The following is a 24,243-nucleotide window of genomic DNA, read 5'->3' on the forward strand; positions in this document are numbered from 1 at the left end:
ATTTCGCCCACCCTTAAAATCATACTAATTCTAGAACATCCATTGCATCTTGGCTACTGCACCATTGGATGTTGCCTACAATATATCAATTACTGAATGAGGAGGTGGGCTACTGGCGGCATTACCCATTAGTGTTGGCAGGAGGAAATCTGACTCATAAGGGAACTCAATTTACAGAGTACATTATCTTGAAAAATGTATCTCATACATAACGCACAATATAGTCCACAACACATTTTTCACCTAAACAATGATTAATCAACCTGCATACGTCCCTTCATGCAAGATACAGCAGATTTCATAACTTTAGGTTAGTTCCTGCTAAAACACATTTGGAAAGTTTTTATCCTAAATGAGTAAACATCACCTGCTCATTTGTGAATCCCGTAGTGTAAAGTCAGAAGTAAAGTTTCTGCATTTATGGACACTTAACCTTTTCTTGCAAAAAGGGATTCTGATCCTCGTTTTTGAAGTTAAATCTGTCATTGCAGATCTTACTTGTGAACATCAGTGTTGGGTAAGGGGGTAACTATGACAGCGCTCCCAATCTCGAGGGGCCACCCCTTTAAACGATTTAAAAACTTCGGGACCAATGCTTTGGGGTGTGGTTGCTCCTGTCCTCTCAACCCATGTGGACTGACTGACCCACTGCCCCCACTGCCTCCCTCGCCTGGCACTGGTCAGGTCCTACCAACCCTTCAGGGCCAACAGTCTCAAATAAACCATTTCCTGCCTTTCACACGGCTTGTTCATGTCTGCTAAATACTCAACAAAGAAGAGGTAGAGTGGCTTCAAATTGAAAGCCAGAGGCCCTAAGTTCCAATTGTATTGTCCACACTTTAAATGATGTGAGCTTGAGCATATTACATTATTGTTTTGCACTTTATTTCCATTTGAGACATTTATAATTAGGTCTCGCCTGACCCAGCGCATGCGCTGCTCTGGCGAGACTTATTGAGAGGGCTCCAAAAAATGCTACCAGGCCAGCCTAGAGCTACAGTGCATGTGCGCGGACGCGCGCGCCGCTTTTACCGCGATTACTTTCACTTTCGCGGCAGCACAGCCGCTTCGATGTTTGATCGCGATCACTTTCACTTTCGCGGCCGCAGGGCCGCTTGGCATAGCCAATAGGTCTCCCTTTTGGGACCTTATAAGTGTTTAGTTATGCAACTGTTGCATGGCTAAACACTTATAAGGTCCCAAAGGCGAGACCTATTGGCTATGCCAATGCTTGTTTTGACTTGATCTCCAGTGGGTGAAAAGTGCAGTCCTCCTTCTGTTGATTTGTCCTTGCCTGTGTATGACTACCTCTTATATGTAGACCACAGGTTTACCAGCCCAGCCAGATGATGGCTAAATGCCATCTTCTGCAAGCATTACAGACACACATCCTATGTACTTGCGAGCTACAGGTGCACTAAGGTGTTCACAACTTACCTCTTTGGGGTCTTCCTCTACTCCATCGGAGGTCGGCGTGCACAGTACCAGGTACTGGGTTGCACCCTCTTCGGGCTGCCATCTCACCCGCAGAGAGCGATGGCTGACATCGTAGACTTTGAGACCGCGAGGAGGGGGGAAAGGCACTAGAGACACACAGAACAGGAAATGAAAACAAATAATGAATAGCTTAAAAGTCTGTAAAGAAAAAGATCCTATCTGAGGAACAGACCCCGTCTTTAGGGCCCAGGTGCAAAGAAGTGAATCCGGTTCAAAGCATGAGATGTCTAACTGACACCTTCAACAGAGAGTGAAAAACAGAAACTCAACAAACAAAAGAAACTCAGCAAATGCAGATTCAACCAACGCAAGAAAATCAACAAACAAAGACTCAACAAACTCAATACTGACTACAGACAGACTTAAGCGAGTTTTACTACAGACTCAAAAACAAAAAAAGACTTAAGAAATAAACTCAAAAAAACGCAAGAGACTTAAAAACGAACTCACCAAACACATTTATCAAAGAAACTGAACAAACAGATACTAAACCAGAGAATACAGATAGACTTGGGCGAGCTTTGCAACAGAGTCAAAAACATAAAAGACTTAAGAAATAAACTCAAGAAAACACAAGAGACTTAAAAACTAACTCACCAAACACATTCATCAAAGAAACTGAGCAAACAGACACTAAATAAGAACTAACTCAATAAGCAGTCACAAAGACTCAACAAGAACAAACAAGGATATAAAGGCTTCTTAAATGCTTAACATCTACACACAAATACTCAACAAATAGAAAGACAACACACACAGACTAAACAAACACAGAGAATGAAATGCTGACTCATACACAGAATTACAAATAGACCCAATGGAAAGAAAAAAAACAGACTTAACTAACACAGACTCAACAACACTCATTACTATGAGTATGAACTCACAGAGGCACACAAAGACTCTTGGTATCAGGGTATTCCTAGAGTAGCCACTTTGATGAAAATGTACAGAAATAGATAGGTCTTGGTGGCCATTACAAAGCCCTAATAATTGAATAAAAATGAACAATGATTGTGAGGACATTCCAGAGTGACATCGACAAAAACACGAAAGCTCAGTCTCTTTAGTATTGTTGGTTAACGCACACAAGGGAACGAAGAAATATAAAGGCAGATACATTGAATGGTTAGCTCGATATGGTCACAAATTTTCCTCCAAAAAATAAGATCACATTGACTGGATGTTATATGAGCCATAAATTCAATCTTAATGGAACTGAATACATTGTTGGATCACGTGTCATTGACGTTTTCGTTTAATTTTTTAAGGGCAGGTAGTGGTCTCTGGGACTCTTAGTTCCGCTTCATCTGGGCTCTTTCCCAGATGAAGCAGAAGGTAAGAAAAGAAGGCAGGCAGAATCCTGCTGCGTATCTGCCATTGGGGTAAAACACAGCCTAGGATTTGCAACTGCAGACTGCAGACACAGGTCAGTGAAATACACAGGAGTCCTGAATCTCTGAACTCATTTTCTCTTATAACAACCTCCAGGATCCTGGTGTGCCTGATGACAAAGTGAAGGTTTCTGGAAGGATGAACCATGTTGCCTTAAAAAGGAGGGCTACAAAGACTGTTATTTCCTGAAGGGTGAGGAATGCTTTTGTTCTTTGATGATGCGATGCACATAAGCACTTAAATATGTGTCCAATAAATGAATTCTCAGGAAGGCCATCCAAAGTATCATAGGTATTTGAGCTGCATCAGTGTACCAATTCCAAGATGGAGATGAACATCCTCAGTGCAGGTACAGAACAGAACAGGAGAGACACACATTGAAGATCCTGTGTCTAGCCATTCCAAAAAATCCTATCATACATTTGAAGAGGCAGCAAGATGGGTGCTCTGCGGACAGGAATAAAGCATGCAAACTCTTTTGCCATAGCTCAAATTTAGCACCACCATAAGTCCAAAGCCCAGTAGGGGCCCTCCCCATGATTCATGATGGAGGTCAACAGTCCAACAGCAGTCTCAAACACCACAAAACAGATCATGCAGGAGACATGAAAAAAGGCAAGTGGGTGCTCGGAGTGCCACCCTCCTTCCGGTGCATAGTATGTAAGTGGAGTGTGCACAGTATTAAGACTGGAATGTCTTAAAGAAGGTAGAATTATGCAGAATAGAGACATGAAGGTAATGACTGTCACCCATCATGTTACCCAGGGGGAGACAGTATGGCAAAACTGACTGATCAGATAGACCTAGGGATGGAATCTAGGCAACCTCCTATTCCCCCAAAGCAGACCTACACTGAAACAAATAAAAAGGGGAGGAAAATAAGAAGAAGAGCAGTCAAACAGAAAAATAAACAGGAAAGGGTGTCCGGCACCAACAGCATCCAAAACAAATTAATGATAAAAGAGGAGATAATAAATAACAATAATTAGCAAAGACAATAGGAGTCGCCTTTGAGACCTAATGGCTTTGGTAATGGCTTTTAGCCATGCTGTACACCATCTGTGAAGCTGTGCAGCATTTCTAAAGAATTTTAAAAAGCAAAGGCTCTGACACGTCCATATCATTTTGTAGGTTTGAGCATCAAGCTTGTGCCTGGCTGCAAAATGATGTGGACACTTTTGTTATTTGTAGTTACTGATCCGTGTTAGACTAAAAAGAAAAAGAAAAGTGTGATATATATATATATTTTTTTTTAAAGTGAGTAGGGTGAAGCAAAATGGGGTAGTGGAAGCAACATGGGCGGCAGCAATGCAGAGACGGATGCAACCCTGGGTGTGGGGTGAGGAGGCAACAAGGGTAGCAGATGCAAAAAGGGCCACAGGTGGTGGGAAAGCAACCAACACAGAGTGAGAGCAAAGTGGAGCACTGAGGGAAGCAAATGGGCAAAACAGAGCAACGTAAAGTGGGCTTGGGAGAAGCACAGAGGAGAGAAAGCAACAGAGGGAGTACACAAGGTTGGGCACAATATGGAGTGGGGCTGGGAGAAGCACAGAGAACAACATGGATTGCGGGGGACAGAACTACATGAGGGAGACAGCTGGAAAACTCATAGATTCCCATGGAGTATTTAATCCAAAAGTAAAACGGTTGTGCTCGAAAAGCAACCATATGAAGCTTAGAAGTTATCCAATCAAAATTGATGGTATAGTGGCCATGGTCAATGGGAGGGACAAACACAAGATTTACAAGCAGAGGCAAGAATAGGAAGCAGGTAAATGAGAGTGGCAGGAAAGCCAAACAATGAGCGGACTTCAAGCACCTTCATATCCTTGGTAAGCCAACAATATGTCTCGCAACAAAAAGCATGCGTCGTCTAGTTGGCAAGACCCAAAACGGGTATATATCTAAATGCTGAAGGTATTGCAGTCTCAGACAATTGTGCGTCACAGGAGAAATACAATGACCACATAGACTCAAACATATAAAGTCAACTAGCATACATGTAACCAACTTGGAAAGTATCAAACACATACTCACAAAACAGGCAGCCTGGATAGTGCATTAATTCATCTAGCATTGACTCAGTATATTTAACTCAGCACAAACAAGAAACAAACACAGAGACTTAATTATGATAAACATACATTTAAACTGAATTTACATTGAATAGGTGTTATCAACAGAATCATTAAGCACATTATGCAGAGGTGCAACTCATCCAGACTCATCAAAAACAAGGAAGAACCAAGCACAGACTCATCAGTGATGGGAACTCAACAGCTGCTGAGAAATGACAGAAACTTAATTAAAACACATACAGAACAAGCACAGTGATAGAGTCCATACTCACCAAAGGGTGAAGATAACGGCAGTAGGAACTCATGGACTATCACGTCTCCCCCCCGTTAAACAATAAAACATAGAGGCAATAGTAAATCATGGACACTGTCTCCTCACTTAATGGATGCTAGTACTCCAAATTATATAAAGAATAATTTTGTAACTTTCAAAGTGAGACCCACAATATCATATTAAAAGAAGCGTGTATGTGTCTTTGTGTGTGTGCACATACACACATGCGCTGAATGTGTGTATCTGTAGGCAACCATCCAAACTCTCAGGTCAATGACTTGCCTCGTTACTAGAGGATAATAGTAAATGACTTTTTCATTGAAATCGGTTCTTGTACAAGCCCACGCATCTTTAAAATAAACATTTATAGACATTGTAGACATTTAGAAAACAGCAATATGTAAGCTGCCACACATGCTACTCAATACTTACATGTGGATATGATGCCACGGAGCCCATCTCCCACAGTGTTCAGGTAAACGGGGAACACGGAAACCAGGTACTCTGTGTGTGACGTGAGGTTCATCAGCAAAGTTGAAGTTGCTGTCCCTTCAAGTACTACCTGAGGAAAAGAAAAGAGCTGAGTTAATAATGATGATGCTGTACCACGAAAGCCCTCTACACTACACACCCATACGACAACATCAGAGAAACAACATAATGAGCTTCTTCCACAAATCACACATCTTTCCACAAGACATAGCTCCTTCCACAAACCACCTCCTTCTGTTAACTAAATATCCTTTCACAAATGGTTACACACTTTCACATACCACACTTCCTTCAAAAAATCACCCACCTGTGTATATCACACCATCTTCAACAAACATCTCTATTAACAAACTACATCTTCTTCCACAAATGGCCCTTCTTTCCACAAACTACAATTTCTTCAAAAAAATATTTAACTTTATTTTCTCTAGGCACACATACTTAACCAGACTGCAACTACTTCAACAAATTACACCGTCCATGAACCAACCGCGTTCTGCACCACCAAAGTACTTTTCACTAAATCTCCCATCAATCGCAAACCACACGTTCTTCTCTAAATTAAACTTTCTCTTTCAAACCACATATATTCTTCCACAAACTGTGCCTCTTAACAAAGCATGCATCCTTCCTGAAATTACAGATTCTTCCCAAATCACTGCTTCTTTCACAATTTACACCTTCAAAACACATCAGTCCATAAACTACATCTGCTTCCAAAATTGCCCCTATATTTATTTCACTATGCACATCTTCTCACACAAGTCACACCTTGTTTGAAATACCATCTTTGCTCTCAAAGATCACACTTCAGTGACACACATCTTCTTCACCAGACCACACCTCTCAAACTCCCTCTCTCAGCCCAGACTCCACTGCTTCTCAGACGACACACTTCATTCCACAACTGAAACCTCATACTAAAAAGCACAAATAACTGCACAAGTACAAACAACTAATTTTCAAGACTGCATCACTTTTACCTCCCAGTCCAGAAGCAAGAGAACCAATAAGACTATTCTGGTAGAAGAGTGATGCTTCTTTTAAGTTATTAGATACATACAGTATAGGGTTTGGTGTAGGACAGGATATTTGCCAGAGTTTAGGACAATATCTAGGATACCCCAAGAGGATCAATATTATTCTGACTCCCCCTATCATTCTTCTCAGGCACCCGCTAGTGTCCTGTACACTTTGATCATCTCTGGCCCCTGTATAGATAGATTGGAAGGCTGACTGCTGAAACAGCCATGGAGCACCCACGGTGCACTTTGGGACAGGGCCTATGGGAGGAGGTGGGTGTTCAGTACCTCAATGTTATCAAAATTCAATCTTTACCTTCTTTCAGAATTTGGCAAAGAAAAAGAAGGTCAATTTGTGAGGCATGTTTAATAGAATATTGGAACTATAGTTCAACTTGGACAAGAGTTCAAAATCTAACTATTACGTATGCAGTTCTTCAAGATCCTTTAAATGTGGATAAGTAAATGATTATCGATTTTGAAATCGAGTATAGATAATGTAAATCATGCAGTAGGAAACATTTTGTTGAACCTTTGGATTAAACCTGAATGGACATTAGTCAAGTCTTGTTAACTTCTTTTTGTCCAAAACCCATTCGTTTTCTGACAGTGTATGTCATCTTTATTCATATTTGACACTAATAAAATGATTCAGCATTAGACTCTGCAATAATCAGTTTGTGCTATTCTCAAGTGCAATACCATTGTGCATAGAAAAACTAAGCAAAATTATACTGCAAAGAAAAATCGTCAAAAATGTGTCATTGTGCATAGAAATACTTCTTGAAACGCAAGTTTAACAGATACATTTTCTGCCACCATTTTTCCAGCTCGCATGGGGTCCAGTACTAGAAAATGATCTTGATATGTAGTCAGGCAATGTGAATACAACTTTGCAAAGGTGAATTGGAAAGATTTGCAATATTCAAAATCGTTTGCAGAGTTTGCAAGTACTACATCCTATCTTGATCACTGACAAAGGGGGCATTTGTAATCAAATAGTAGTAGTGAACGCAGAGCAGAGCCCCAGACCCACAAAAATGAAACAAAGTTAAAATATGCCCATCACTATTTTCTTATGTGATTCCCTGTGTGGCAGTAAGCAGTATTACTAGAAACTCTCTACAGGTTATTGCGAGATTTTTAATCTGTGGGTAAGCAGGCTTGAACCTTGCCTAGATTTGCTAGTAGTCTTGGTTTGAGTTACCTAGGTGAATGGCTATGTGTCTTGTTTTGTGGGTAACGTTGTTTCGGATTTAGAGTGTCGGCAATCCGATGCCTATTAGCAAGGCTAGTGCTATACAATACTATACACATAAATGCATGGAAAGTTGGTATGCTGTGGTTGGTTTGCACAACCTGTGTTTATTTACTGTTCTATTAAGTTATGTCCGCATTGTGTATTGTCTGATTGCCCTTGTGCTCATGTGTACTGAACGCAGTGGCGGCTGGTCCATAGGGGGCGCAAGGGCGGAGACCTCCCATCACCAGCAACCAGGAGGAGAGAAAAGCTAGTCTGTGCATTTCCAGCCTCCAGAAATGCAAACGGACGAACTGACAGATTTGTCAGTTCGTTTTGCTTTAATTTCTGTGCAGGTGTCAACGGAAGTGCACAGAGGAGCAACACAGGGCATGGGTGCTTCAGCTCCATGTTTTGCGCATGTGTGAAGAGCCCTTTTCATTTCAGCCCTCTTCACACATTCGCAACCTATAGACTTGCTGCGCATGCTCTTTGCAGTGCAGCTTGACTAAGAGTGGATGCATGCACGGGCGGTGAGACAAAATCGCCCCAGGCCCTATCAGGAGTCAGGATGGAGCAGGGGTGAAAAGAGGGTTAAAGCTCAGCTCTAACCTGATTCCTGATACGGCTGTGATCAGCACGTTCCTGGCGCTGTAATAAAAAGACCGAATGGAGCTATTCAAGGCGTGCAGAAACACGAAAGTAAGTAAACAATGGAAAGGAATCCTTCATTAAAAAACATTTCCAATAAGTTTGAAGACTGCACGCAATGGTTAAGCACTCTCCTCGGATAACAGCTTTGCAAGGGTGGCCCACGGTTATACACTGCCACTAATAGCCTATTGTGGGAGAAAACTCACATGAGGTTGCAAAATAGGAGGCCCTGTTCTCCCTGCATGTGGAGGTTGGCACTGCCCTACTGTGGTTGGCAGGGGCCTTACACACTACTCCAAGAGTGCAAGGGGTATCAGCGGTTGTAGGCACCAGCACCTAAGATCTGCGGGATAGGAGTGGGCATTAATTGTGAAGAGTGCTGTATATCGTGATCACAGGAGTCACCTATCTGGACGCTGTGAGGAGTAATGCCCTGCTTTTCTTAGTGGTAAAGGTCCTGGGGGGGTACCAGCGATGGACACACACTACTAGAGCTTAGTGTTTAATGGGGGGTAGACTGATAGGCACCCATCTCTATGTTTGCACCATTTCAGAAACCTGGGACTCTACGGTGATGGGCATTTTAAACTTAGCATTGGTGAGCGGAATGCTTCTCTCAGATTGCAGGATTTGAGAATCCCGGGGAATGGGCAGTGCTAGGCACCTTCACTAATGGCACTCTTCGCTGAGATAGCAGTACCTCAGATTCTTGGGTAATTGGCAAGGATCGCCACCTTCACCTAGGGTTGGTGAGAGGAAAGATGAGCACTCTTTGGTAAGATTGCGGTTTTTCAGAATAAAGGAGATCAGCAGTGATGGGCACATTCCTTTAGGGGTGACATCCTGAGTGAGCGCAAGATCCTGGACAGGCAGCAGTTATCAGCACGGTTCTCCAACACCGCATTGTTTAAGAATGCTGAAGTTTTCACCATAATTAACTGACTAATATCCACCACTCAAATTACTTTCATATTTCCCCATACTAATTTACCACTAATCCTTTATGAATTTCCTTTCAACACCCCATCAGGGGTACCAAGCGCTATATAAATACAAACCTTTTTTCCCTCTTCTATCCTTCTGCTAATTCTGCTATCCTTCCGAATCCAAATAACTCACTAACCTATCCACCACTTAAAATGTACTTGCATGTTTCACTATACTAATTCAACACTAATCCGCTATGGGCACCGGAGTAGCGTGTTACTCGCCGAGAAAGTGCTTCAATGCCTCGTCAGGGATAGTAAGAACTATATAAATGCAATTGCAATACAATACATCTTACATGACAATCGCACTTCTGTACACGTTGTATTTAGATATTCTGTACTCATAGTTCTGTCTTTGTTTGCTTAAATTATCAGGGAGTGGAAGTGCTGAATTTGTAAAACAAAATACTCTAATGTGTGGCAAAGGAAAGGGGGTTTAAGTCATGGTGGCCAGAGCTTGAAAACCAAAGTCTGACAGTCAATTTCCAAATGTATTTCAAAATAAATCTGCTGCAATTAAATTGGCATCAAGCACATATTTGACAGTAGATCTGTTTTAGATTACCTAACTGGTCACAAAGAGGCTGCATTGCAAACTATTTTACAGGGATAAGACACCTGATGCAGAGGTCTGTGTCCACCAAGCAATTTGGAGGAGATTATGCTGGAAATGATGACTCTTGTGATTAACACAGCTCTGGGAGAGTTCTTTGTTTTTTCCATTCACCGTTTTGATTCATAAAGTAGTATACAGGGTGAATATGCCTGCTGCAAGGCACACTGTGTAACATGCAGATCACAGAATATTTAGCTAGGTAAGTGGCTACTGCTTCTGACACTGAGGCCATTTTGTTCCTTCCAGTTCTTTTGTTGAAATATTTTAATATTGTACAGTGATGTATTTACTGGCATGAAGGTGCTGCATGTAAACTGCAAGTCTTGGGTTTACATCCTTTTTATTTTTTCTCAATCTGTTGTTATTCTAAGATTGCAAAGTAGAGTTCCTTTGGGAAGTGATAAAGTCAAGTTACCACTGACAATTACAATCAACTGCATTACGTTTTATATTCTAACTATATGGTCCTCCCAGCCAGTCACTCTTCACTTGTGTAACATTTCCTGTACATTGATTTACACACTTGTATGATTTATTGTGTCTCTCTGTGTGATGAAAGCACTCCGACACCCTACACTTAGGTGAGTGGTGCTATAAAAGAATTACATAGAAGAATTTAGCAGATGACAGTTAAATCAATATTGCACTATTTAAAAAAAAAAAAAAATGTTTTCGGTGCTAGATCTCCCTACCAATTCACACCGGGAGTCAGGCTTGCTCCCTTTGCACACTCCTATGATAATATACAGTGATATATTTTTTGCCTCACTACTTTCAAAGTTCACCAGCCGCAACTGATCGATTGGTTATTTACTCTAAGGGGAAAGATGTGTTGATGATGTGGCCCCAGTGTCCTGATTTTGTGTCCACTGCAGTGAGGGAGGAGGGCCATTACTTGTTCTGTTATATGTTCCATGTCATTAAGTGAGATGTCCTATCGAAGTGGCCTGGTACCTGGCTGGGAGTTGGCCAGGGAGAGGGGTCAGCTGAGCAGAAAGGCATCTGTTTCTGGTGGGGCGTGCTAGACTCTTACAACACATAGCAGTTTTATGAAGAGTTACCCCTTTCTATACCATAAGAGTCTTACACATATGTTTATTCGTTTGTATGTAAAAATGGAACATGGATCATACAGTAAGGAAAAATCAAATTTCCACAGACACTGGTGCCTCAAACATTTCCCATGCTACATCTCCTCTCTCAGACAACACCTCCTTCCAAGTAACATATCTTTTCGACCCAAGCCCCTTCTCAAAAATCACTTCTCCTCTCGCAGTGTCCTGCAAAGCCAGCCTCAACTCACAGAACACATCTCCTACAACAAATGGCACATCTTCGATCAGATTCCACCTCTGTCCTCTAGCCCCATCTTCAGTTTTCTCTCTTTGGCATCATTGGTTTTATCCTGTTTAATAAAAAAAGGGTAGCTTGGACTGCCCCTCAGTCAATGTCATAGGTTCTCACCTCTTTTGGAGTGCCGCCCTTGGATGGATAGTACACAATCCTGTATTTCTTCACTTGCTGTGGAGGTGGTGTCCAGGTCAGCCTCATGCTTCTCGCACTCACCTCTGACACAAGCAGGTTCACAGGGCTGCTCTGGGGCACACTGCCTGCCAGGGATGGCTTGAAAAGTCCACCTATTTGAAATACAGAGAAATTCAGTCACATACGACCAACATCATGTGACAACATCAATGCAAATAAACCACAGATGGTACAGCTCTTGTAGGCACAGGAAGAGAATGCTTTTACTAATCTATTGGGCTTTTGAGTCTCCTTGAAATGCTCCTCGCCACAATATTAGAATTGCCTAGTCCTTACTTTTAGCTTCTAACACAAATCAGGGCATCTGAGGTCTATGGCACTCATTGCAAAATACCATTGAGAAACTTGATACATAGCGGAGAGACTAGGAGCATGATTTAAGGTATGGTGGGAGGGCTGCAGTCCGTCAGGGTGAAGGAGGTGATTACCTCTGTCAGCCTGGCCATCCATATTTTAAAAAGTTGCTACCGGCCTTGTGGTGATCCCTATGCCTTCACACAAGACATTGCCATGGTGGTTCCTGTGAAGGCACAAAAAGTTGTATGCGTCACTGCCATGTTTCTGAGAGCTGTGCACCTAACTTTTTTGATTTTCAGAAAAACACCAAGAGTTTGTTTTACAAAAAAAAAAAAATGGCCCACGCACCATGGAAACTTTCTACCAGGATGTGGGGGTCATTTTTATTTTTGGTCGATGGACAGAAAAAAAGGACATCCGACCGTCTATTAAAAGTATAGCTCTTACTCTAACGGCAACTACTCCATCTTGCCATCAGAGGAAGTTTACCGATGGCCGAGCCAGCAATGACATGATGATTTGAAGGGCATGAATTTCTATCATGTTTCTGACAGAGTATCCTTTCTTCCAAACTCTAAATAAACCCCTAAAGTCTCTACTTAGCAGCAGCAGTGGCTCGTGCAGGTTAAGGGCAGTTGGCGGCTGTGGTGGCGGCAGGGCTGGGTGGGGGCGGTTCGACTGACGACTTTAAGGGGAAATTAATTATTTATTTAATTTTCCCTCGTCAAGTTCTGTTGAAATACCCCCACCCAGCCCCACCGCTCCTACCTGCAAGGGCCATGGCTGCATAGAAGACACAGATTGGCCTGTGGTAAAATTGGTATACTTCTCTACCGACTTCTCAATAGGCTGGTGCAGTGCTAACTCTGTAATAAAATAAGTGCCAAGGCTCTCGACAGGAGGCCACTGTAGCTTGCACCAAACATTGCCTCTGCTACGCTGCCAATAATTGTAACAACACAACTACTAACCATCACACTCCTACAAGTGTGACAATTCAAACTATTTCAGACCCCCAAAGCTATAAGAATGGTTAGGGCAGAAAGTAATAATCATTTTTATTGTACAGTGAATTAATAATTAACTGTTGTTGTGGTCATCTCTAAATTAGCCAGACAGCACCACCCTGTGGCAGACTGCCAAAAGCCCCGGTGTTGACAATTAAGTGCCGGTACCAAGCACCGGAAACCACCGGCTCAAATTAAGCACTGGGCTTGTGCCTACAAAAATATCCAAAGTTGGTCCATGAAATGGAATATGCTACTTACCAGTATGCATCTGTTCTTGGCATGTAGAGCTGCAGATCTACACACTTTTGCATAGATCGCCATCTGGTGTTGGGCCCGGATGTTTGCAGTTTGTTTTTCCTCTTGGAAAGTCTTTGGAAGTCACAAGGTCGGTGATTCCTCCCTTGGTTCGTATTGCACATGGGCTTCGGCTCCATCCTCAGATTGTTTTTCGCCAACAGGGAAAGATGGAGCGTAGTAATAACAGTGAAGAAACCCATGTGTGTTGTATCTAAATAAGATAGACTGGAACAGATACAGGTAGCCGGGGAGGCGGGTGGGCGTGTGTAGATCTGCAGCTCTACATGCCGAGAACAGATGCACACTGGTAAGTAGCATATTCCGTTCGAGGCATATGAGCTGCAGATTACACACTTTTGCATAGACTATATAGCAGTTCCCAACCTTAGCGGCGACCACCGGTATCTGTTGCAGTGGTTTGAAATAGTGTTTTTAGTACAGCCTGGCCCACACTAGCTTGTTGCTTGGTTTGCACATCTACACAGTAATGTTTAGTGAAAGTGTGCAGTGTTGACCATGTAGCTGCCTTGCAGATATCATCTAATGGGATGTTCCCTAGAAAAGCCATAGAAGCCCCTATCTTTCTTGTAGAGTGGGCTTTAGGGGGAACAGATAGCGTGCGTTTTGCTTTGTGGTAGCAAATCTGTATGCATTTTACAATCCACCTAGCTATCCCTGATTTAGAGATGGGGTTGCCTTTATGAGGTGGAGAGAAAGAGACAAACAGTTTCTTTGTCTTTCTGAAAGGTTGTGTTCTCTGGCTATAGTAAAGCAAGGCCCTTTTAACATCCAGTGTGTGTAGAGCCCTTTCTGCAACAGTTAGAGGTTGCGAGAAAAAAAACGGTAATTCTACCGATTGGTTTAGATGAAAGGGTGAGATGACTTTGGGTAGGAATTTTGGGTTGGTACCGAGGACAACCTTGTTCGGGTGCATTTGGAGAAAAGGTTCTTGTATAGTAAGTGCTTGTATTTCACTGACCCTTCTAAGGGAGGTGATGGCTACAAGGAAAGCTGTTTTCCAGGTGAGGAATTGGAGCTCGCATTTATGCAAAGGTTCGAAAGGCGGTCCCATTAGCCTTGTGAGCACTATATTTAAGTTCCACACAGGTGAGGGTGGCACTCTGGGGGGAATGATTCGTTTTAGGCCTTCCATGAAGGCTTTAATGGCAGGCACTCTGAAAAGTGATAGGTGCTGTCTGTTTTGTAGATAAGCGGCAATTGCTGCGAGGTGTAGCCGAATGGATGCTAGGTTACATCTTTGTAGATGTAATAAGTAGCATATGATGTGCTGTATGGATGCGTCTAGAGGGTTGATTGTGTTATTATGGCAATAAACAACAAATCTTTTCCACTTGGCAGCATAGCAGGCTCTAGTGGCAGGGCGTCTAGCCTCTCTGATAACGTTCATACAGTCAGGGGGAAGGTTAAGGTATCCGAATTCTAGGATCTCAGGAGCCAGATCGCAAGGTTGAGCTGAGCTGGGTCCGGGTGTGTGATCTCTCCATGGTTCTGGGTTAGGAGGCATGGTGAGAGGTGTAATTTTTGGTGTGGCACTACTGAGAGTTCCAGCAGCGTGGTGTACCACGGTTGTCTGGCCCATGTTGGAGCTACTAGAATGAGTGTTAGGGAGTGCTGTTGTAGCTTTCGCACCACTAATGGAATTAGTGGGAGAGGTGGAAAGGGGTATGCAAATTTGCCTGACCAGTTCATCCATATCGCATTGACTTTGGACAATGGGTGTGGGTATCTGGAGGCGAAGCTTGGGCATTTTTTGTTTTCGTGGGTGGCGAATAGGTCTATCTGTGGATGCCCCCACATCTGAAAGAACGGGTGAAGAACCTTCGGGTGAAGTTCCCACTCGTGGATCTGTTGCGTCTGTCTGCTGAGCAGATCTGCCATGGTGTTTTGGAATCCTGGGACATGTTGGGCTAGGAGAAAGATTTTGTGTGGAATTGCCCATCTCCATATTCTCTGTGCTAGTTGAGAGAGCTGTGGAGAGTGTGTGCCGCCTTGTTTTTGGATGTAGTACATGGCGGTCATGTTGTCTGTGTGGATAAGGACTGCCTTGCCTAAAATCTGTGTGTGAAAGGATTTTAGGGCTAGAAAGATTGCTAGTAACTCCATATGATTGATGTGGAGTAACTTTTGTTGCTGCGTCCATGTGCCCTGCACTGTGAGGTGTAGTAGGTGAGCTCCCCAGCCGGAGAGCGATGCGTCTGTTGTCAGGATTATTTGTGGAACCGGGTCCAGGAACGGTGGACCTTTGGAAAGATTTGTGGTGTTCCACCACTGCAGAGAGCGATGGGTGCGACCGTCTACCAACACCAGATCTGGGCCTGGTTCCATTGGCGTGCTAAGCACTCTTGAAGTGGACGCATCTGGAGTCTTGCATGAGGCACTATGAAAATGCAAGAGGCCATCATCCCTATCAGTTGCATAAACACTCTTGCTGGGAGAGAGTGTTGAAGTATGAATTTTTGACGCAAAGCCTGAATGCTTGCAATCCTGGCCGGATTGGGGTAGGCTATGGCTTTTGAGGTGTCTATGGTGGCACCGAGGTATTGCTTTATGTGGGATGGTGTTAACTGGGACTTTTGGTGGTTCACCGTGAAGCCTAGTTGGTGAAGTAGTTGGATTGTAGTGGCGGTGTGGTGTACACATTGGTTGTAGGACGCGGCTTTTATGAGCCAGTCGTCCAGATACGGGAAGACGTGAATGTGCTGTCTTTTGAGATGTGCCGCCACTACCGCTAGGCACTTGGTAAATACCCGTGGTGCTGTTGTGACCTCGAATGGGAGCACCTTGAACTGGTAGTGTCGCCCGCCCACTACGAATCTGAGGTACTTTCTGTGGGCATGGTGTACCGGAATGTGAAAGTATGCGTCTTTCAAGTCCAGTGTGGTGAGAAAGTCGTTCTGGGAGAGGAGCGGAAGTACCTGCTGAAGTGTTACCATGTGAAAATGGTCCGAATGTATGTATGTGTTTAGAGGCCGGTGATCTAAGATAGGTGTAGAGTCTCGTCTCTTTTTGGTATCAGAAAATATAGGGAGTAGACCCCTACATTTCGCTGATCATGGGGGACCTGTTCTATTGCGTGTTTTTGTAGGAGGGAAATTACCTCCTGTTTTAGTAACACGGAATGTTCTTCTGACATTGGGCGTTGCCTGGGTGGAATGTTGGGGGGGTAGATGTGAGTTCTAGGCAGTACCCTGAACGAATAATTTGGGTCACCCATTTGTCTGATGTGATGGACTCCCAGACGTGAAGGAAATCTTGTAGTCTGCCCCCGACCGGAGTGGGATGGTCTGGAGGGAGCAGGGGAAAGTCATTGGGTAGGCGGTGTGGCAGAGCGGGCGGTATTTGTTTTGCCTCTGCCTTTATTGTTATTGCCTCTATATCCGCCTCTTTGATAACCTTTTGTGAAGGTGGACTGAGGAGGGGATTTGTAGGACGTGGACGTGCTATCTGAGGAGTAGCCTCTGCCCGTGCCCCGAAAGGAAGAGCGGCAAAAGGAGCGCCTAGGAGGGTGTGACTGTAGGGCTCCCATAGATTTCGCCGTATCTGTGTCTTCTTTCATCTTCTCGAGGGCCTCATCTATCTTTGGACCGAATAAATGTTCCTGATCAAATGGATGGTTTAATATAGTGGCTTGTACCTCCGGTTTAAAGCCTGAAACTCTAAGCCAAGCGTGTCGACGGAGGAGGACACTAGTGTTAATGGCCCTGGAGGCTGTGTCTGCTGCGTCTAAGGCACAGCGTATAGAGGTATTTGTTATGGTCTTACCCTCTTGAATTAATTCATTGGCACTATTAGTATATTTCTCTGGGAGATGGTGCATGATGGTTTCTAGTTCATCATAATGCGCTCTGTCGTATCTGGCCAATAGCGCTTGAGTGTTGGCGATACGCCATATATTGGCTGCCTGGGACGCAGTGCGTTTTCCTGACGCGTCCAGGAGCTTTGACTCTTTGTCCGGCGGTGGTGCTTCGTCTGATGCCTGGGAATTAGATCTTTTCCTTGCAGTGGATACCACTAAGGAATCCAGTGGCGCTGGCCCTTTGATATATGCAGGATCTGTGGGGGCAGCTTTATACTTTTTTTCTATGCGTGGTTTTAGGACCCTAGCCCTGACTGGGTCTTTAAAAACCTCTGGCGCATGTTTTATTACCCCTTTGAGAATAGGTAGTATAGCAGTAGACCTATGTGCATTATCAAAGGTGTCTAGGAGGAAATCTTCCTCTACTGGGTCAGTGTGTAGCTCTACCCCGTGATAATGTGCCGCCCTCTGAAGTAGGTGGTGAAACCCTAGTGAGTCTTCTGGTGGTAATGGCCTGGATGGATAAAGGTCATCTTGTGGGACATCTGGAATGTCTGGATTATTATAATCATCCCAGGGGTCTGGGGATCCTGTAGGGGTGGGATCTTGTGGCACATCTGCTGGGTCGTAGTATGGGTCCCCCTGATCATCATGGTCTGGAGACGGGGTTGGAGAGCGATGAGACAGGGGTGGAGAAGGTGGAGGGGGCGGAGGTGGAGAGGGTGGAGGAGGTGGAGGAGGTGGGGAAGGCACTCTGAAAGGGGATGTAGCACAGTCCTTCCTCTTTGGAGGTGGAGGTGGAGCTGGTTTGTCCAAATGTCTCTTTTTAGAAGACAGTGCCAAATGTCCAGTTTTTGGATCCTTGGTAAGTGTCTTTTGCAAAGGATCCGGTGTAAAAAGTTCTTGCGACACTGGTTGTTCGGTCGGTGCCGACGTTTTCGGGGCGATTGCTTTTTAGGCTTGTCTGTGCCGTGCTTTTTTGGGACCTCCGATTTTTTTGTTCGGTGCCGAGACAGGCTTCGGCGCGGGAGTGTCGGTGCCGAGGGCCTTATGATGTTTGGTCTGCACCGAGAGGCTGGGTTTGGACACCGAGGGCTTTGGTACGGGGCTCGGTGTTGAGGTAGAGGCCGATCTCTTCTTCGGTGCCGAAGGGTGTTTTTCGGCACCGCTGGCAGGCTGACTCGAGCCCGAGCCGCCGGAAGGCTTATTTGGCTTCTTCACCGGGCCCGAAGGTGGGGTGTTCGAAGCAGTGTCTTTGGTCTTGCCTAGGCCCGGAGGCGAAGGCGTGACCGAAGCCTTTTTGGGTGTCGGCGCGGGTGTGGGAGGGGGTATTTTACTCACGACCCTCTGCACCGGGGTGATGTCCTCCACATCCGAGTCGTCGGCTTCGGAAGCGCTGACTAGGTCCTCTTCGGTGTGCTGCTGTCCCGGAGCTTCGACGTCTTCCCCGAAGATGTCGACTGGAACGGAAGTCGAGGAGTGCGCCATTTTCCGTCTGGCCCTTCGATCTCGAATAGTCTTTTTGGATCTAAAAGTCTTGCAGGCGGGACAGTCTCGAGCCTCGTGTTCAGGGGAGAGGCAGAGGTTGCACACCTCATGAAAATCCTGGATAGGCCCGAAGGCCGCCGTCGATGACTGGAATCGAAGGTGTGTCGAAGAAGAAGGTAATTGAGGAGATCAGTATCTAAACAATACCGTGGAGAGCGAGGATTCCGCTTCGATCGTCGAACTGAAATGTTCGGAACCGGAGCGCGAAGTATTACATCCGAGCCCGATGGCGGAAAAAAACAATCTGAGGATGGAGCCGAAGCCCATGCGCAATACGAACCAAGGGAGCAGTCACCGACCTCGTGACTTCCAAAGACTTTCCAAGAGGAAAAACAAACTGCAAACATCCGGGCCCAACACCAGATGGCGATCTATGCAAAAGTGTGTAATCTGCAGCTCATATGCCTCGAACATATTATTTCAATGATTGTTTCATTATTTTTAGTTCCAAAATGGTGATTCAAAGTGTCTTTTTAATCAGAAAAGGACATGAAAATTCCAAAAATCAGATCAACACAAGAAGGTGAAAAGACCAGCAAGCGAAAGATATGCCTCTGGGTAAAAAGAACAAGCTGGAGAAAAAGTATAGGAAAGGATGATTTAGGTAAAGCAGCTCACTCGAGCTTTTAAATTAACGAGACTATGACATGTCCAGCATCTTTCTTGCAACAGTGCTACATTGAGAGATTAAGGACAGAATATCAATAATAAAATTGCAATAGGTGAGTAAGTCTAGAGTTTCTATATCTAACTCCACATAAATGTACATATTCATGGTACGTAGATGTGGAGTTAGGAATAGTAAATCTATACATCCCGGTATGCACTTTCCTTTTGATCAGTGGCGGCTTGCACAGGTAACGCTGTGGGGCAGTGAGGCAGAGCGGGCTGGAGGAGGGGTAGAGGAGGTCGACATATGGGAAAGATTAAAGTAAATAAATAATAAATAAAACCACTTACCTTGCGCTCGCTGCATCGCCGAATCGTATCTCGAACTCCGCTACCCCCATCCCGCCCGCCTCCCCGCCCCAAGGTGTTTACCGTGTGAGCTGCCACTGCTTTTGATATTTTCTCCCTTGATATTCTGGCCTCGATATTCTTGTATCATTTTATTGTTGGTGTAGATATTTATTGTCATAACATACAGCTAGTAACTTAACAGAACTGCTGAGAACCAATATGAAAGAAACAAGCCTCACATCACAGTATTGGCGACTCCAGAAAATGTAATGATCTTCAGATGTTTGGAATAAATCACCTAAAAGCTAAATGTGAGCACTTTTGTATAATGTATCTTCAATTATTCAACTGCAAAAAATTTGGTGTAAAACAATCTATATATCCTAGCATTCATTCTTTTGAAATCAGGGTCAAATAAAATAACCTTTAAAGTGCTCCTGCTTTCTATCAGAAGTAGCAAAAACAAACAAAAAAAACAATGCAGTTCTCATGAACCGCTGTCTAAAATGCTTCTTGAAGGAGATCACTGTAGTACCTTCTCTCCTCAATAAAATGAAGACAGCAGCAATATGTTAGATCCACACTTCTCCGTCTTTGCAAGGTTTGGGGAAGGCTGAGGACTGGCCTTCTGTCAAGCCTTGCTACAGTAAGTAGCCACAGTCGTTGCAGGCATGTGATGTAGATAGTACAATTGCACTGGGGCCCAGGCTTGTGAGAGGCCCTCTCCACCCCAATTATGGGTTTTTATTTCTACGAAACTGGTGCTAGAACGTCCCATTTGCCTTTCTTGTATTACAGCTAACAGGACCCTTCGTACGTGGCTAAGCAGATTCCAGCAGCTAATATTCCATCACAACCTGCCTAATGTGGTAACTCCCTTTAACATTTGACAGCCTGTCACCCTTCCAGCATTCTTTGTTCTGCCTCACCACTCGGAGGAAGATAGACTCCATCCCTTGGACCCCAAAACAGTACTTAACTTTTACATTGAGAGCACTAAAGAACATTGAGTGGGCCATAAAGTCTTTGTGGGTTTCACAGGGGCAAAGAAAGGCAAGGCAGTGCAGCAGTAGTCCATCTCTCCATGGATTGTGCTCTGCACAAAGATCTGCTATGCACTCGTCAAGCAGCCTCTACAGGCTCACTTCACCAGAGCACAGGCTGCTACCACTGTTTTGCATGTGGAGTGCCTTTCCTGGATATTTGTCAGGTGGCTACATGGGCATTAGTGCACACGTTCACGAAACACTGCTGCCTGGACAAGCCTTCTGGCTATCCTGGTCCTTTCAAGCCCCCTTCTCCTAGCTCTTTCTTTTCTTTGCTGGTGCTCTTGACCCTTGTCCATTTAACCTGGACCTTTAGATTCTTCTTACCATGCTCATCTAATTCCCAGTACATTAGTTCCAGGCCCTGGTGGTCCACTTGGTCTACCTCGTCTCTTGTGTCCTTGTCCTCACACGCCTTGCCCTCTTAGCTCTGGTCTTCCTGCTTTGGATCATCCATGTCCTCCTGGTCCTGTGTCTTGCTCTCATGGTCCTCACATGGTCCTTCTGACACTGGACCCAATTGTCTTGACCCTCTTGGCCCTGGCTCTCTCTGTTTGGGTCCTTCTGAGCCTCACCATTTTGGTCCTGGTCCTCATGGACATTAAGGTCTAGTTCCCGTAGTCTTCCTGGCTCTTGCTGTTCTGGTCCTTCTGATCTTCTTCACCCTTGTCCTGCTATCTCCATATCCTGGTTTTTCTGCTCCGCTTGGTACTCTGAACACTGGTCCATTGGCTATGGTACCGTTGCACTCCTAAGTCTGTTCCTGGTCCTAATGGTGCTGGTCCTTCTAATACTTCTTGGTTTGGTCCTTGTCCTCCTGGTATTCTTGGTACTTACCTCCCTCATCTTCCTTGCTTACTGTGCCCCCAGTCCTATTGGCCTGGGCCTTGTCTTCCTGAATCTGGTCCTGATCTTCTGGGCCCTGATCTTTCTGCTGCTTGTCTTCATGCTGCTACACAAACTCATAATGGTCATCCTTTATCTGGTTCTCCAGGCCATGGCCATCATATTGCTTATCTTCCTGGCCATCCTGTTCCTAATTCTGTGGACTGCACCTCCAGTCTGTAATCATCGTGGTCCTGATGTCCCTGGTTCTGATCATCCTGATCTTCTTTTTCCTCCTCACCCTGGTCATCTTGGCTCTGATACTCAAGGTCCTGATTCCCTTTGGCTTCATCTTCCTGGTCCCTTGAGTCCTTTGTTTCCTGGTCCTCTTAGAACTTTTCCTTCTGATTCTGGCTGCCTCTGTCCCTGGTCTCAGCTACCTGGCGCTCCTGGTAAAGGTCCTGCTATTCTTGTTTTTTATAGTCCTTGCCCTTCTCGAGATTCAGCGGCCATTGTCCCTGATCCTCTTGGTCCTGTTCCTTATAGGTTGGGTTCACCTTGGCCTAATTCTCCTGTACCTGATCCACCTGTTATCTTAGTCTTGGTCTCCTTGGACCTGGTCATCCTTGTCTTTCTTGTCATATTGTTATCATAAACTTTGCCATCATTGCCCTTCCTGGTTCCCACAGGCTTGGCCCATCTCGACCTGTTCCTTGGTGGTTCTCTTGGTCCAAATAAACTTGTCCTGGTTCTCCTCACTGCAAACCTCCTAGTACGGCAGGTCCTGGTCCAGCTTGCTTCTCGTGTTCTGGCGCTCTTAGTCTTTGCCCTCCTAGCCTGGGTTGTCCTTATTCTCATTGATCTGTTCCTTATCCATTTACTCCTACTGGTACTGCAGCCATTGACCCAGGTCCTCTTGTTCCACGTTCTACTTGTTCAGGTCCTCCTGAGCCTGGTCATTTTGGTCCTGGTCCTCCTGTCCATCACTGTCCTTTCCACTTGGTCTTCCAGATGCTGGTTGGTCTTCTTACCTCAGATGCTCCTCACCCTGGTCCTGCTGCTTGTAATGACTGATCTGTCCCACTTCATAAACCGAGCCCTGGTCCCCTAGGTGCTGATGTTCATGACCCTCTTAGTCCAATTTCCAGTCCTCTTGGTCATGATCCTTTTAGTTGATTTAGTCCTCATGCTTTGGTTTACTGGGTGCCCTTGATACTGCCCCCCTCGGTCTTCCTAATCCCTGTCCTGCTTATCCTTGTATCATGGACATACTGGCCATTGCCTTTCAGGTCCTAATCTTCGTAGTCCTCTTTAATCAGGTCCTGATTCTCCTGGCCTTTGCCCTCCTGCTCCTTGCCTACATGGCTCTACAATAAGTTATCACCTCACAGATAATCCTAGCCTTTGCTAGTTCTGATGTTCCTTGACCTCTGGTTCATGCTAATCTAAGAACCTCCAAGCCTGTCGCACAGATTGTTTTTGGCATCCAGATTTTGTTTTGCTGAGACAGCAATGTTAAGTACAGAAGTGAGGGCCCAGTAGAGACAGGACCTTACACTGTTTAACATGCTAAGAATCAATTCCCAAGATGCATTGTGCAGGTGACTAAAATGCCAGTGTGGATGAAGGGTTCATTCATGACATGGGACCAATTACGCATTGATGCCCTAAACCTACTCTGCTGGCTGAATAGTATGAAAACATTTGCTTATTCACAGATAGCAGACTGAACGTATCCTGTGAAATACCCAGATGCATTACTTACCTGTCTCCTGCATTCACTTCCCCTTTCCATAGAAGACCAATTATAGTGTTTCGCTCAATTTATCTTCTGCAAGTGCCCCTAAGGCCTCTGCCCCAAAACAACAATTACCTACTGTACGTGCCTATCTCTCTGGGGCCCAGATATCACCCATCTGTCTGCATTCCCTGTTTGCTCCTATAATGCCAGATTGGAAATACTGAGCAGGCATAATCCCCCTTAAACAGAAGCCTAAATCTAAGACAAGGCCTTCCATAAGAAGCACAAAAAAGAGCCCAGCCCTCAAAAATCATCAAAAAGAGCATCATGAATGCTAAAATAAAAATGTATTCTCATGAGTGAATTAAACATTTATGTAACATGCTTTAAAAACATACTGAGTATTCTTAGCTGATGGCCAAATACTCCCTGACTGCAGCGGAAAGTATCTATGTGTGCCATATCCTGAAGCTTGGGGTTAATTGCTATGTCTTATTTGAATATTAAAGTAACATAAATATTTTTATTCAAAATTGATTTTAAGTTTTTTCATCTGTAAACAGCTAAGCTTAATTCATGCACTTACCTTTTTACAAACTATTGTACATGTGTATACACACTTACTTTCAAATGCTTCACACATTAGCGCCTTGAGACCCTACGGGTGAGTAGTGCGCTCTATAAATGTCTTTGATTGATTGATTGACACATGATGCATTACCATTACAAGATGGCCAACACACTACCTTTGCCTGGAGTCCCTGTTTTTCTTTACGGCAGGCAAAATAAAAAACCTCCTTTACATAATTTATCAGGCTGCCTGTCAAATTATACATCATCTCTGCTATTTAGTCAATAGCAGAAATAAGTTACTATTTTTGGGCCACTGGGTAAGTAGCA

The 24,243-nt window shown here is 44.4% G+C and overlaps 1 protein-coding gene across 2 annotated transcripts in view; it reads right to left on the reverse strand.

Annotated features, from left to right (window-relative positions):
- Positions 1-24,243, reverse strand: part of COL20A1 (collagen type XX alpha 1 chain) — a 537,383-nt gene that overhangs the window by 306,151 nt on the left and 206,989 nt on the right. For both annotated transcript variants that reach the window (XM_085619699.1, XM_085619698.1), the window contains exons 11-13: positions 11,722-11,894; positions 5,677-5,806; positions 1,438-1,583 (exon numbers count right to left, since the gene is read on the reverse strand). In XM_085619699.1, coding sequence (XP_085475825.1) covers positions 1,438-1,583; positions 5,677-5,806; positions 11,722-11,894 — 449 coding nt within the window. The remainder of the gene's footprint in view (positions 1-1,437; positions 1,584-5,676; positions 5,807-11,721; positions 11,895-24,243) is intronic.

Source organism: Triturus cristatus, chromosome 7 (assembly GCF_964204655.1).
Source record: "Triturus cristatus chromosome 7, aTriCri1.1, whole genome shotgun sequence".
In the NCBI taxonomy this organism is placed as follows: Eukaryota; Metazoa; Chordata; class Amphibia; order Caudata; family Salamandridae; genus Triturus; species Triturus cristatus.